Source organism: Heterocephalus glaber, unplaced genomic scaffold (genome assembly GCF_053883595.1).
Source record: "Heterocephalus glaber isolate CG9 unplaced genomic scaffold, H.glaber_assembly_v1.0 deba00000943, whole genome shotgun sequence".
Taxonomy (NCBI): domain Eukaryota; kingdom Metazoa; phylum Chordata; class Mammalia; order Rodentia; family Bathyergidae; genus Heterocephalus; species Heterocephalus glaber.
In genome coordinates this window covers 2,243,347-2,259,511 of record NW_028258175.1, presented here as the reverse complement: position 1 = coordinate 2,259,511, position 16,165 = coordinate 2,243,347, and the positions used below count along the sequence as shown (strand labels likewise).

The following is a 16,165-nucleotide window of genomic DNA, read 5'->3' as shown; positions in this document are numbered from 1 at the left end:
CAACTCTATGTTCCCTGTAGCTCATGGCCATGCCCCCCACTTTCAGCTACGGATTCTGGAGAGTACTGTCCCACTCACCATGGCCGCTGCCTCACCTCAACTTGGCGATGTGGCTTCTTCCCACTATTTCCACACACTGCTCTTTCCCAAGGTCACCTGGTTGCTAGGTCCACTCAAAGGTCACTTTAATCCTTATCCTCCTTGACTACTGGGTGGCACTTCAGGCCACTGCCTAAACTCTTCTCTGAGCCCCTGGTGCCATTTCTTTCTCTGGTTTCCTTAAAAACAATTCCATCTCTTTCTCTATTACCACCACCCCTTGACCATCCATCATTTAAATTATACCTCTTTCCCCAGACCTCTGTCAGGAGCCATTCTACATAATTTTACAGAAAAAAATCATTTCACAATTAAATTATGATTAGGGCTGTATGAGGCCTAGCATTCTTGCCTACAGGCCAGCTATGGCATGCTTAAACAAAACTCCATTTTGCCTCTGGTCACGGCTGAGGCCTCAATGGTCCCGTGATGCTATGATGCTCAAGGGCAAGATTACATCAGCTGAAGACATCCTGGTTCTTTGAGAACCCAGTAGTAATACAAAAAGGTTTCACCTGGGGAAGGACAAATTCCTTATCACCTTAACTCATCCCACCTACTGTAGTAAGAAGTTTAGCTCTCACTGTCCTAATCAACTTAAGCTCCTCTACGACCTAAGATCCTCATCCTCTGCCCTCTGAGTCATCTGATACTCCCTATGAACCTAATAAATAGTGGCACGCTCAGAGTGCCTTTGTCTTTGCTGCCTAGAGCATCACTGATCAGGCCCAAGACCCAGCCTTTTCTCTAAGTCTCTGTTTCCTAATTAGCCTTGTGCTGCCACAGCTCACAAGAGACCAGGGTCCACTGCAGGGGTTCTGGTAACGTCCCCTTTCCTGTTCCCTATAGACCTCTTGTTTAGTCACCATCTTTTCCTCTCCTTTGACCATCTCTGCTGAAATAATTCACCTACTGCCATGGCTTTAACAAAACATTCTGAAGCTTCTCCAAAATTCATCCTGATTATATATACCAGCTCCACGTCATATCACAGGGACTTAAAAACAAGGTAACATTCACTCACACATCTGCAGAGCCAGCTGCTTCCTGGACAACTCCTCTTGGACATACCAACCTCAGCTTTTCTTCCCCCATAAACCTGCCATTAAGCCTCCCATGCTCCTCACTGGGTAAAAGTATCACATCACAAATCTCGGCACTTGGCCTCTGCTCACCTATCCCAGCCTTCAGGATTCACACACACACAAGGATTCATTGTGCCAAACCATCCACAGGGCCTTCAACATGTGTTTCTCCACCTCTGACCTGCTTTCCTATCCCAAATCCTAACTTGACCTTTCCACCAAACTACCTGCTACCTATCTATCCCTCAGAATCCATCCAGTTGTCACCTCCTCCAGCCTGCTCACTTCTGGCTGCACATGAAAACATACCTCTAATTTAACTGCCTGCTTACAAGCCTCTCCCAGACAAGGATGCATATTACCAGAGGGCAAGAACTGCTTTATTCCTGGTGTTCCCCTATAGATCCTGGCACATACAATAATCATACAGACTGATAAAGATATTTTACCTGATTTAATACTATCATACGGATATATCTTGAAAACAACGTTAAGTGAAAGTTAACAACACAAAAGGTCATACATGATTCCACTTTATGAAAAGTCCAAAATAAACAAATCCATATAGACAAAAAGTAAATCAGTGGTTCCCAGGGACTGGGAGAAGAGGAGAATGCTAATGGGTACAGGGTTCCTTTCAGATGATAAAAATGTTTCACAATTACATAGTGGGGCTGTACAATCTTGTGAATATATGGAAAAACACTGAATTACTATACTTTGCTGAATTTTATGCTATGTGAATTGTATTTCAATTTTTTAAATATTTGAAATGATTCTAGGCACAGGACAGAGAGACATACAATATGGTCCCTAAATATAAAATTAACATCTAGGTGGGGTGTCAGTAAGTGTGCTGTGAAAAATAAATGCTCTGAGGTTTGAGCTCCCATCAAGGATTTAAGGAGGTTGAGGAGACAGTTCACTTTTAATCAATCATCATTTCAACCAATTTCAAGGATCTGCCACATAACAAGCATCAAAGTGGACATAAAAAAGAGCTACTCAACATTCAGGAAGAAATCTGGGTAGAGGAGCTGGAGGTGAAAACACTTCTCTTCACTACCACACTCTGTCCGGTAGCACACCCAGGCTCCTGGCACTGGAGGGCCCAGTGCAGAGCTGCTGCACACACACCCTGAACAAGGGGGCTCCCACGGCCCCTGGGACTCGGGCACTCTACTCTTTCCACCTTCCTGTCTCAACACGTGGTGTGCTTGCCCTTCCCACCCTGCCACGAGGCTCTAATTCAACAGATGGAACAAAATGCTACGTATAACTGCAACCTAGGGCACAGGAGGTGATTCCACACCTTGTCTCACTTCCTTGCACAGAATGGAAAATCTTCACATCGTCCCACCCTTCCAACTTCTGATCTTAAATTCAAATCATTCTACATAACATGCTTGCCACCCACCTAACTTAAACTACAGCATTGGTATTTCAGTCACATCCCCATGACCTAGACTATACCTCATTAATCACAAATATAGTGAAGGCCAATTAAGGAGAAACTACAAGGAAATTACGTTACAGATCTATTTCGAGGTTCTAGTGTGTGTTAAGACACTGGGCTACAGGGCATGAGAAGGCAGCACTAAACTCTTTGTTTTATGCTTAGTCTCAGGAACAGCTCAAAAGGCCCGAGCCCTGGGAGTCTAAGGCAGGCCTTCACCTCTGGGTGCCACCAACTAATTACCTGTCAGGAGCCCAAGCACAGTCTGCACCTGATCCAGCAGCAGCTTCCGCAACTCCTCCTTCCGAGCCACACTGAGGTCCTCACGGGGACAAGCCAGCTCTTCTGAGGTGGTCTTCAACATGATCAGCCCAAGGGGAGTCGTCGCAGGAGACTGGATCAACTGCCGGGAGAAAGCAAGTTCTGAGGAGAGTGCTGGGTGAATTAATAAGGTACAAAGAGGACTCAGTAGCATTAACCCTGTTGAGTACCTTTGTATTTGCTTAATCTTACATGAACAAGCCATAAAAATCACTGTAGAAAAATGAAGTATATTTATATACTTGAAGTATATTTACATAGTTTTACTTAACTAATCATTCAAAACATATTTTCATCTTATTTTAAGGACTAAATTCAATACCATGAACTTAAAGACAGTTAGAGAAAAACGTTCTTTTATACCTAATATGCCAATTTTTATCCAGGTCCAGATTTCCAACAGTCTTGCTCACTTTACCTAGTAGCCAAACTTTATATACACATACAGACAAAAATAGAGAATCACATACTACATTATAATGATTATGCTGAAGACAAAACACATATACTACAATGGTCTCATGAAATTATAAAGCAAATGGAAAATTCTTACCAGCTTGTAACTTTACTATACTTTCCTGGGTTCAGATATAGTTAAGACACAAAAGTACTTGCACTGTGTTACAATTGCTTACAGTACTCAGTACAGTAACATGCTGTATAGGTTCGCAGTGAAGGAGCAACAGGCTGCATCACACAGCCTAGGTGTGTAGTAGTAGGCACTACAACCCAGGGATGTGTCAATATGTGCTACAATGTTCACCCAACAACTCATTTTCCATAATGTGCCCTGCTGTTAAGAAACACATAATTGTATGTATGTACTGGTGATATATATATTTAACACGTTCCCACCAGTTTGAGCCACCAGAGTGGTACATGCATGACTGTCCCATTGAGCAGCTTCTAATCACTTTTATCAGTCTTTTTACTCATAAAATTAATAAAAAGCCACCCCATGGACCACTCATGCATGTATCACAGGTGGCTTAAGCCACCAGGCATGAGATATACAAATTATGGCCCTGTCATGAACATGTTAATACACAGTCCCCAACTTACAAACAAGTTCCATTCCAGGAAAACATTTCTACGTGGGATTTGTTCAGCAAGTCCAACAAAGTGAGTCTTATCACCTTTGATACAAATATAGAATGTAAAGCATAAAAAACTTCACATACTGGGGCTGGGGATTTAGCTCAGTGGTTTCGCCGCCTGCCTCACAAGTGCAAGGACCCGAGTTCAATCCCTGGCACCAAAAAAAAAAAAACTTCACATGTTCCACGACCTTAATCCTAGTTCTATAGAATTGTGCTAATTGTGCAATTCTATAGAGATTAAATAATTCATCTCTCAATTATTTTCAGTTGTTTCCATGGTTATTATACTTGATCTTAGCCAAAAGGCTGAGAAGTGATTTTCCATGGCTATTGTTTTGTGCTTCCTAGCAGTCCGCTCCACATCACCACTGCTTTTCCTCCTGCTTCCAGACAGCCTGGGCTCTAAGCACTGTACTACTGTAACTATCGCACTGTACAGGAAGAACACAGGAGCACAAGTATGACAATGTGCAGCAGAGCAGACATGTGAGCTACTTCTGCTATTTGTTCATATCTACGAGTGTTCGTAATGTGAGGTTCATACATATCTATGCAAGTTTGAAACTCCATCATTCCTAAGTTGGGGACTTACTGTACACGCGTCAATCAATTTGTTCTATCTTTTCAACAATTAGGTTCCAAAGCTAATTTCACAGATCCAAACTTTTTTAAGCTTTGCATGCTTTGGGTTAAATTCACGGTTAAATATGGAGAGCAGCAGCACACATACCTGTCATGTGACTACAGTCAGGACCTTGCAATTGCCTGTGTGACAAACTCTACCAACTGCACTATGCCTGCACCATACGTTTATACAAGAAAGAAAAAATGTGAGTCCCCGCAGCGGCAGGCGGCGGCGGCTCTTCCTCTCACTCTCCTCCAGGGCTTGCTACTCCCTTTGTCACCAGGACCCGCTGCCTCTGCCACCCCGGTTCCCCCTCTGTCCAGTCAGCGGCGGCGCGGGCTCCCCTGGCTTTCCCAGTGCTGACAGGGGCTGCCCTGGCCCTGCGCCCGGCCCTGTGGCCCCAAGGTGCCAGCTGCACCCTCACCGCTGCCTCGCCGCTGCTTTTCGGCTCCGACATGGAAGATGTCTAACAGTAAGAGCCTAAGGCTGACCAAGCGTTTCCTGGGCCCCAGTTTAACAGACAAAAAGGTGAAGGCGTACCTCTCTCTTCATCCCCAAGTGTTAGATGAGTTTGTATCTGAAAGTGTTAGTGCAGAGACTGCAGAGAAATGGCTGAAGAGGAAAAACAACACACTTGAAGATGACTCAGCTCCTAAGTCAGCAGGTACCAAGATACAAATATGCAAGGAGTTGTATATGAGCTAAACACCTATGCAGAACGGTTGGATACAGGAGGAGACAACCATTTGCTCCTCTATGAGTTGAGGAGCATCATCAGAGTAGCCACGAAAGCTGATGGATTTGCACTGTACTTCCTTGGAGAGTGCAGTAATTGTCCTGCATCATGAATGGCATTTCTAGAATTTGTGTTTTTTATAAAAGTTATTTCAACACTCTGGCCTGGGATACTAGAGGAGAGCTTGTGCCCACTGTATGCATGATCTGTGTTAGAATAAAATAAGAATAAATGTTTAGCACCATCTGTGTAATTTATAAGCCTCTGAAGGTCAGCTCTATAAAAGTACTGGGACAGAGTGACTGCATCTGGACGCCTGTGCCACTGCATCTGTGTCCCTGGTCACTGAGGGTTAGGGTTACTTTAACAGGGACACGGCCCACTTCCAAATGCAGCATGCATGGGCATTTTCAGAGTATTTCAACATGTTCAGTCACTGATATTTGATTTTTGTAATGACATTAAAAACACATAAATATTTTAGCAAGATCTTAGTTAAATACTTATTTCTAGCTTAAAATTCATTTATAAATTTGACAGACATCTGTATTTCTTATATGTTCAGCAATGCTACTTGAGAATTGAGACGTGTTTTTGCAATATGACACCTATATTCTTGAGTAAACAAAATATGGTTTTGACATTATATAGCATGTCAATACAAAGAAAGAAGAGTGTTACCTTGAATTTTATTTAATAATATGATACAAAGTATAAAAGTTCCAGAAAAATATTGGCTGATTTAGTTAACTCATAACTGACCCTCTTTATTTCCACAGCCACTCTTTTCCTTAATATTATATTAGCTTACTTACATTTGTTACCCCCACAAAATTAGAGGCTTCTTTAGGGCCAAGACCTTTGGTTACTCATATGTGTATTCCCCTGGCTGTGCTCCGGGAGCCTTCACTGAAGTAGCCAGACAGGAAAGTTCAGTAAAGTGAATTATTCAGATAGTACCACTTCCACTTCCAAAGACTTTAAGCTATATTTTAGACACTGATAGTATTTTTAAATGGCTAAGCCACTAAAATAACCAGATATTACATTTTTCCTGTTGATTTTTTTAAAGATTCTATTTTTCCTTCTTTTTTTTCAATTATATAAGGAGGGGTGGAGGGGTTGCACGGAGGGCAGGGGAACGGGAAAAAAATAACCAAGATACATCATGTACGAAAGAAAAAGATATATCATGTACAGGTACAAATTACCAATGATAAATGTGATTATAACATATACCTAAAATGTACCAATAAACTCAATAAATAAAAAAAAAATGTTAAAAGGCACACCTTCAACAGACTAATACTACCTTTATCTTCCTAATCATTTTTCCAAAATTCAAAACATTACTACTGTGCTTAATTTTTAGTTTCCAGAAACAATCAAAGTAAGTGAGGTGCCACTAAAGTTCTCTGTTGAGTTATATGCTACAATTTATTAAAAGCAAACAATTTAAGGAGCATCAATTTTTTTCTTTAATCATAATTAACTTTAAATGTAGTTCATTCCATGATACAACTGCTTTACTTAAGCTACAAAATTTAAACTCCAGGAAGTAAAAGGACACTTGGGAACTGTACCATACAAAGCAGAGATTCTTCACATCGAGAAATATGACACTTTCCTTTCCCAGCACAGACCAAAGAAAAGCTGATCCCCAAAGAGGAAGACATCAGTAATGAGACTTTAAGGACAATTTAACTGCCCTCAAACTCAGCAAGATGTGGCTGGGTGAGGTGGCACACACCTATAATCCTAGCACTCAGGAGGCTGAGGCAGGAGGATCATAGCAAGTTTGAGGACAGCCTGGGCTACTTAGTGAGTTCAAGGGCAGCCTGAACTACACAGTGAGATCCTGTCTCCAAAACAAAAAGCAAACAAAAACAAAACAAAAACAAACACAGCATCAGGTGAGGCCAGCAGTATAAACAGTATATTAAGTGTGTCCTCTGTAAAGGTCAAGTCTCTTGAATGCTAAAATTTAACATCCTTCTCAATTTTTCTCTTCATTTTCTACACAACTGAATTCTTTCTAACATTAAATTCAGTGTATTAGCAGAGGAACAGAACTACCAGTTCTATTCAATTTTTGTTCCATAATAAAGCATTTCATTTGGAGGGAGGCCTTTGGGTTATCCATTTGTACTCTAAAAGCTTCCCATTACAGCCACCTTGCATTTCTTCCTTTCTTCTCTACTTCTTTTGTCCCTATTTTCTCCCCAAGAACTCATTCTCACTCAGCTGGGAATGACTCATATTGCCAAACACTCCATTCAGCACTACACTTTCTTATGGAGATGAAACGTTTCTGTGCTTCCCAGGAGAGGAAAATTCCTACAATATGGAAGATGTATCTTAAAGACCTTCCCTTCTCCCACCACTGAAGGGGATGGAGAAAACAAAGTCATTCTTCCTAACTTCTTGCTGTGCTTTGTTTAATTTTGCAGTGCTAACTATGGAACCCAGGGCCTCAGGAATATTAGAGAGTCATTTTTTATTTGGAAGAACTTAAGAAAATATGTAATTTTTATTCTAAATAGCTTTATATCCAGAAATCTTTATTAAAATGGTGTTTCCAGGCCAGGGTTTTAGCTCAGTGGTTTCGCTGCCTGCTGTGCAAGCGCAAGGTCACGAGTTTGACCCCCGGTACCAAAAAATGGTGTTTCCCTTTACCATCTTTACATATACAATTTAAGCTCAAAACAAAATCTCTGCAATTTATTTTTGGCGTTTGCATTTTTTTTTTGGAGGGGGGGCGATCGAACTCAGGACTTTGCGCTTGCAAGGCAGGCGCTGGGACCACTGAGCTAAATCCCCAGCCCTGCAATTTATTTTTAAAAATAATAAGTACCTTAGGTTCAAATTCAAGTTTCTAGTGAACTTTTTAAAAAGGCTCAATAAATGGATAAAAAATTAAACACAAAAAATGAAAAAACAAAAAACAAAGAATAAAAACAAAAGAGGAAAAGCAAAAATTTTTAAAGATTCAACAGCTTTTGTTTTGTTGTTGTTTTGTTGTTGTCTTCACTGTTTTTCTGAGATGGGGGTCTTTCGATGCAGTTCAGGCTGGCCTTGAATTCACTATGTAACCCAGACTGGCCTTCAACTTGCAGCAACCCTCCTGCCTCAGCCTCTGAGTACTGGGATTACCGGCACAGGCGTGCACCACCACCATGCCTGGCTCACAGCTTTTCTTATACAGCAATTCTTTCCCATTCTGCTAACTCTTTAATTATCTGCCCCCCAGCACAATTCCACCAAAGGTTTGGCTCAGTAAATTCCAGGAAGCTGCAGAAAAGACCCTAAAGGGTGTTGTGTGTGCTAGTGGGGGGGGGGGGGGGAACGACTTCATGTCAGTTTCCACTTCCTTCTCAGGTAGCCTCGAAGGGCAGAATCAACCCATAGAGCTGCAGCTGATTCTAGAGCCCTCATCAACTCTCTCTGAGTGGTAGGGCAGTTGCCAGTTTTAACATAAATTGCACAGACAGATTCCCAGCCAACTGTTGCAGAATTAAAAACAAAAACTGGGCCGGGGATTTAGCTTAGTGGTTTCACCACCTGCTGCGCAAGTGCAAGGACCCAAGTTCGATTCCCGGTACCAAGAAAAAAAAACCAGAAAATACTATGCACCCTAGACTGTACATAGACCAAGACAGAATTGAGAAAAAGTAATAATAATTTAGATGGTTTATTCAAAGGACCGTGTGATAGTAAAATTTATTCCAGTACCTGTTTGGTCTTGTTTACCAATGCCTAAACAAAAGGTTTACTTTATAAATCATTATCAGAAATGTCAGTGGTTGAGCAATGCTCATTCTTGATCTTGGTAAATAAAGAGTGGAAAGTAATACAACTGGAAAACATGTTGAGACTACTTAGTTCAATCCTCCTACTACTCAGAGAAGGAAAGGGCTCAGTGAGAGTCAGGAGTTGCTAGCACCAGGGATGATTTTACACAACAATGAATAAGAAGGAGCCAACCCTGCTGCCTCCCAGCCCAGTGCTCTTGCCATAGCATGGAGTTTCTAAGTCATGAAGGCTACCAGGGTAAAGGAATCATTTTTCAGTGAGTGCTCAGGAGGAAGTGGTAAAGAATAGAAGACAACTAGCCTTTTAAACTTCCACTACTAGGTGTTTCACCTAAAAAATGTTCTTCCCAATTCTAATTAGTTATAAATAATCAGGCTTCAAGAACAAACAGAAAATGTTCCTTGCTTCCTCAACACAAGTGATCCCACCAGGGTGGAAATACGACCCACCATCAGGACTGTGGCTCTCCACCTCCAATTCCTCACTTCTCACAGAACAGGCATGAAACAACTCAGGATGAGTTCACTTAGACTCCCAACCTTCTTGGGTTTCCTTCTCCAGTGGATGTCCCAGGGTCTCTTTCAGAAAGCTATGAAGCTGAAGCAAAGTGTACCAACCAGAGAGGGCTCTTGTCCCAACCTCCAAGCTCTCTGGCCTCACTGCCAGTTCTCCACTTCTCTGCACTTGCTTTCCACTCTGCCCCAAACACTGTTCCCCTACATAGCCACGGCTCCATCACTTCCACTCAGGGTCTCTGCTCAAATGCCTGTGCCCTCAAAGCAGTCCATGAGCATGCCATCTAAATAACATCCCCAACCGACTCTTTCCCCTTACCCTGGGATTTGCTTCACAATAAACCACCTCAAAGTATTTATTTGTTTATTGTTTGCTGATGCCCCACATCAAAATTCTGGACTCCAGAAAGGCAGATACTTTACCCAACAGTCCCCTCTTGCCCACATCTTCATTTTCTGAGGTTTCAGTTACCCATAGTCAACCATGGTCTGAAAATATTAAACAGAAAAGTCCAGACATAAATAACTCCTAAGTCTTAAACTGCATGCCATTCTGAGTCATGTGATGAAAGCCGGTGCCATCCTGCTCCGGTCTGCCTGTCATGCCCTTGTCCAGGATATCCAGGCAGTGCATCCCACCTGCCCAAAAGGCACACAGGAGCCAGCTAGTGAGAGATCAGATCAATGGTCACCGTACTTACTGCATGTTCAAATAACACTGTTTTACTAACAGTCCCAAAGCATAAGAATAATCATTCAGATAGGCCAAGTAGAAGCCCTAAGTGCATCCTTTAAGGGAAAAAGTGGAAGTACAATAAAATTACTTAGAGAGAGACCACCTTTTCATAACTTTTATTATAGCATATTGTTATAATGTTCTATTTTAATATTAGTTGTTAATTTCTTACTGTGCCTGATTTGTAAATTAAATGTTATCATAAGTTTGTCCATTTGGAATAAACATAGTATATCTAAAGTTCAGTGCTATCAGGGCTTCAGGCATCAACTAGAAGTCAGATGTATCCCAAGGGTAAGGAAGTACTACACTGATCATTACTGTATCCTTGCCACCTGCTGGGTTAGCACATGGCAGTTGTTCAATGAAGTTTATGGAATAACGCATCAATATCCTTTGCAGTATCTAGATAAATGAATTATAAAACAAAATAAAACTGAATGCAGAACTTTTGTGTCCCTTTGGCAGTCTGTGAAAAGCAACATGGATGCTGAATGTTTCTAAACTGCTGCACCATTCAAATGGTTTGGAAGGAGAGCAAGCAAAATATTAGAAAATAATACTATCTTAGAAAACCCTACCCTACAGTCACTGAGACTAGCTAATTTTCAAAGAATTTTATATCTATGAGCTGTACACAATATCCATTTCCTGAATACTCAATAACATGAAAATGTTCCCGCCTTCATCACAGGACTCAAATGAGCAAAGGTATCGTCTTTAGCTTTTATTTTTTGTTGTTCTTTTTTTTGGTACTGGGGATCGAACTTGGGACTTGGTGCTTCGTGGCAGGCACCAGAACCACTGAGCTAAATCCCCCGCCCCTTCTTAAGCTTTTAGATCCCATCTATTTCCTGATGACTTCCACATCTTGACCTGTGTTACAGCTTGTATCTAATGTTCCCACAAAGCCTCATAAGTGCCATCATAGGTGGAGGTTTTTGGAGGAGGCTGAATCTAGGGTGTGTAAATATGGACTAAGGATGTGTGATAACTAAATTAGTCCACTGATTGGCTTGGCACAGTTCTGGGTGTGGATAAAGGGAAGCCTCACCCTAGGGGTGGGTGGCAGCAACCAATGGGCGTGTGGCCTGAATAAAAAGAAAGGGAAAGGGAGGCTTGCTGTTTGATGCCTCTCACCTGCCCTATGATAGACCGTTTCTCCTCTGCCATGCCGCCCTGCCTTGGAGCCAGCCAAATATGGACTGAAACCTCTGCAAACTGTGAGCTAAAATAAACCTTTCCTTCTTTCACTTTGGGTGTTGAGTATTTTGTCCCAGCAAAGACAAAGTAACTAAGACAACCTGTAACCAGACCTCTCTCCTCTCCTGACCCCGGATTCAGGTATCACACAAAAGGAACACATAAATCTTACTAAACGTAATTTTTACCAGACTGAATTCACCATCTTCTGTGCAAAACTATTACCCCTTCCTTAATACCTGACCTGGAAAATCTATCTGAGCCAGAAACCTGGAAGTCAGTCTAGATTGCTCCTTTCCCACACCCTCACCATCCAGTCACTGACCAGAGCCCCCTAAAGGCCCTGCCTCCATCTACCAGGTAAGGCCTCTGCTTGGCTCAGATCCTCCTCATCCTGCCCAGACTTCTCCAATACCCACCTTACTGGGGTCCTTCCCTCTTGCTTTGCTCCTCCTAATCCAAACTTCAAAACATGGCCATGTTTTCTCACCTTTCAAAACTTTTAGCTCCCAAAAACATCAAACCTACCTTCTTGTCAAGGTAGCCTCTTCTTCTACTCCAGCATCTCAAACCATCCCAGGAATACTGAGCCTATATGCTCTGCCACCATTGCACTCTACATATACTTCACTGTAGTAAGAATCATACTCTGATGGCTAATTAGTGTCTACACAGCTATTTTCCCACCAAACTCTGAAACTACTATATTCATCCCTGTAACCCAACGTCTGGTACAGCACCTAACAGGCTTTCAAATACTTGCTGTGTTAGTCACATTTCTCTCACAGCTAAGACAAAATATCCAACATCTGAAGTTAAAAGAGAAAGGTCTATTTAGCTCAGTTTGTAGAGGTTTCAGTCCATAGTCTGGCTGCTCCAAGGCAGAATGGCGACAGGTCATGGCCTCAGAACACAGCAAAATCAACTAGAGACCTTAACATTGTCTCCCTGCCCCTTTTATCTCATTCAGACTACTTAGGGTGGGCAGCACTCACACCCTTAATCCTAGTGTTCTCAGGCATGGTGTTGCACCATGAATCACACACTCTAGATTCAGCCACCTCCAAAATAGCCCCACCTCATTCTCATGAGGCTTTGGGGGGGGACAGCTAGACACAAGGCTTAACACTCACTAAACAGAATTTCACAAGAAATTAATAAAGTAGTTGCTTCTCCATTGCACAAAGGTACAACACATCTCAGGAATATAAAATTAAGTGACTGCATAATCCATCCTACAATAATCTCATCACTGCAGTTCCAAAACACTGATCTTACAACTCCTCAAGATAAAGAAATAATCACTTCTATAAACAAGCTATTTATAAGATAAAGTTTCCCCTGGTATATCCTTACCTGTAAAATGTTAGTAAAAAAGTCATGGTAGAACATGGGCCAATCTTGACGTCCAATATCAACAATAACTTTGCAGAGTTTGTTCCGGATAAAGTAAGGTAATGTTTTATGGTGAGCCAAAAGGAGTTTGGGCAGACAGCTACGGATTTCCATCTTATCCTGAGATGGTACACCAAGCCACATTTTATTGATCAGATTCTGAAAAACAAATATGTATCTTTTAAATTAATGATCTACATTCAAAAATAGCATGTTTTCATCCTATGATTAGCTATACTGCCTCACCAAAAAAAAAAAAAAAAAAAAAACCTTAGTGGTTCAAGGCTTCTGGCAAAAAAAAAAAAAGTAACAAACAATAAAGTCTATGACACAAAAATTCCACTCCTAGGAAGACCTGCTAAATAACAGACATGAAAAGCTGTATGTGTAAAACTTCGTATCACATCACTGTCTCTAATGGCCTCCAAACAATAATGACAGAAATAACTTAATGTTTAAAAGCAGGAGAATGCCTTGGTGCATAATGGTACAACCACTTATGAGAATATAATATAAAGGTGAGGGGGAACAGAATACAAAATGGCACAAGTAATATGATATTAATCAGATGTTTTTTAAATGTGCACAGAAGACAGAGCACAAGGAGTGTAAGACAGTATATATATATTATATATATTTATATGTATTTATATATATTTATATTATATGTAAATGAAAAATTTTGTGGTTGGAGGATGATGGTATTATAGGTGTCATCCCTTCTCCCAAAATGCTTTTCTTTAGTTATCTTTCTCTTTTTTTTTTTTTTGGTACCAGGGATCAAACTTGGGTCCTTGCGCAGGCCGCGAAACTACTGAGCTAAATCCCCGGCTAGTTATCTTTCTTTTTTAATTGTGGTTTTGGGTTTGGTTTTGTTTTTTTGGTGTTTTGCACAGGGACTGAACTCAGGACCTTGCGCTTATGAGATTGGCACAGTGCCACTGAGCTAAAACCCCATCCCTATCTTTCTCTTTTAAATGGTAACAAAGAAGGAAAACGTATATGTCATCAAACACACTCAGATATTTAACCATAAAGTCAACCTTCCATTTGCTCTTTCTGGTGTCAAGGACAGAAAGGAGCCCTGGAACACCAACATGTAGATAGATACATTGTATGGGACAAAGTCCCTAAGCGCTAAGATATCACTGCTTTGTGGTCTAGTGCCAATGATGTGACAACTGACTAGAAAAACCTTTCAGAAAATCATAAAATTATCTGACAACTTACCTCAAAAACCGTTAAACTGTACATCATGACATAGTCATTCCTGGTGCTAGAGAGAAAATACAGGCAGAATCTCCAGGCTCCTATTTGCTGGGCAAAGTTATTAAGAAGCTCCTCTGGAAAAGTTAGCAATAAAAGAAGGCTATAAAAACACATAAAATTAGTAGAATTCTAAGTTGTTTTACCATTTTTTCTAAACATGCCTCACCATGTAATATAAATGGCATCAAAACCCAGCTGACTCTTCAAGACAGAAAAAACAAATCATACAGTATTTTTCTTACTGAGATAACATCAGACAGTGTTCTCAGACATCTAAAAGTGATATTGTCTTGGATGTTTTCTTGGGTGAGAAACTGTAAAGTACTGGTTTATTTAACTTAATGTGTACATGGAAGTTCGTAAGAGTATCACTCCACACTCTTTCTTTTTTGGTTCCATATTGAGGACTGAACCCAGGGCTTTTACACTGAACTACACTCCCAGTCCATTTTTTGAGACAGGGTTTCACAGTTGCCCAGGCTGGGCTCAAACTTGCAATCCTCCTGCCTCGGGTTCCCAGAGTGGTGGGATTGTAGGAGTGTACCACTAAACCCAGCTTCACTGCACCTTGTTAAAAATGGCAACTAATTTGTGTCCTTGGATTTGAGCTGTATCTCTCCTCACTGCTCCTCAATCTTCAGTGAAATCTACATTGTCCACACATTCATACAAAAGGATGGCTAGAGAAGCTGAAAAGCAAAACATTAAGGCTAACCTCACGGGCAGGGGACATACCTCAGTCTTAAGTTACAGAGCACTAGGTAGCATGTGCAAGGCTCTGGGTTCAATTCCCAGCACAGAAAAAAAAAAAAGACTGACCTTACAAATATAGAACAGGAAAAAAATGCAAGAAAATTCAAATTGGCTAACTCTTCATTTAGGTCAGTTTTATTTTTAAATTATATATATCATGAGAGTAGCCAGGAGCAGTCCTGCCCACACATCAAGTCAGTTAGAAATGGTTTCCCTTTTTAGGCAGTTGCCAGCGTCAGCCAGAACCCATAGAACCTATTCCCATCCTTCCGGACATGCTGCCCCTTAGTCACCTTGACCTGTAGCACCAGTCATAAAACATAATCCAAAGGTGAAAATACAAAGGCCAACAACTCTGGAGACTCTCAGAAGGCCATGGAAAAGCAAACTACATAGCAGCTCATTCTAATCACTGCTCTGCTAGTTCTCTACAATGTAGGCTAAACATAACCAGACACTCTCATTAAAAGTTCTGTGAAAGGAAGCTGATGGCCTGTCCAGACAATTAAGCAGAAGTCTCTGTGAATCCCAGAGGTGAAGTCAAACCAGAAAGAATGCTATGGCTGGAAGAAGCTCTCTGGGCTCTATTCTAGGCTCTGCCACTAATTCTCTGAGCATGACCCCAAGCAAGCCCTTCTTCCTCCTGAGCTTCCATTTCCTCAGTTAAAATGACCAGAGGGTCTCTTGAGGTCTCTCTCCACTGACAGCTGTGTCATTCTCTACAGCACTCGTCCCTTGCTTCTGCTGGAGTGTGACCAGAGCCCTGTAAAGAGAAAGCCTCTCTTTTCCCATCTCCCTAGAAAAAGCCTGTAGTTTCTCCTAAGACAAAGAAAAGAAGCAAGAGTGGTTCTAGCCCACATACTCAAAGTCACAAAGCCTAGGTACAAAGAGAACTGAAAGAAGACACGCCATTGTATCGAACCAAACCTCCAGATTCCCCTAACTGGAATTTAAATTAGACATTTACAGCAGCTGGTTATTTAAATCTATTTTAAAATCATATTCAAATACAGACGTGTTACAGAAGGTTCTACTTTTATTTCATGAATTCACAAGGTG

At 41.3% G+C, this 16,165-nt stretch overlaps 1 protein-coding gene across 5 annotated transcripts in view; it reads right to left on the bottom strand.

Moving 5' to 3' along the window:
* Xpo6 (exportin 6) overlaps nt 1-16,165 on the bottom strand; it is a 128,660-nt gene that overhangs the window by 74,301 nt on the left and 38,194 nt on the right. For 4 of the 5 annotated variants that reach the window (XM_021237372.2, XM_087209074.1, XM_004856012.3 and 1 more), the window contains exons 3-5: nt 14,315-14,427; nt 13,046-13,243; nt 2,884-3,043 (exon numbers count right to left, since the gene is read on the bottom strand). In XM_021237372.2, coding sequence (XP_021093031.1) covers nt 2,884-3,043; nt 13,046-13,243; nt 14,315-14,427 — 471 coding nt within the window. Of the gene's footprint in view, nt 1-2,883; nt 3,044-13,045; nt 13,244-14,314; nt 14,454-16,165 lie in introns of all 5 variants that reach the window. The other variant, XM_087209075.1, reaches the window with a different exon arrangement.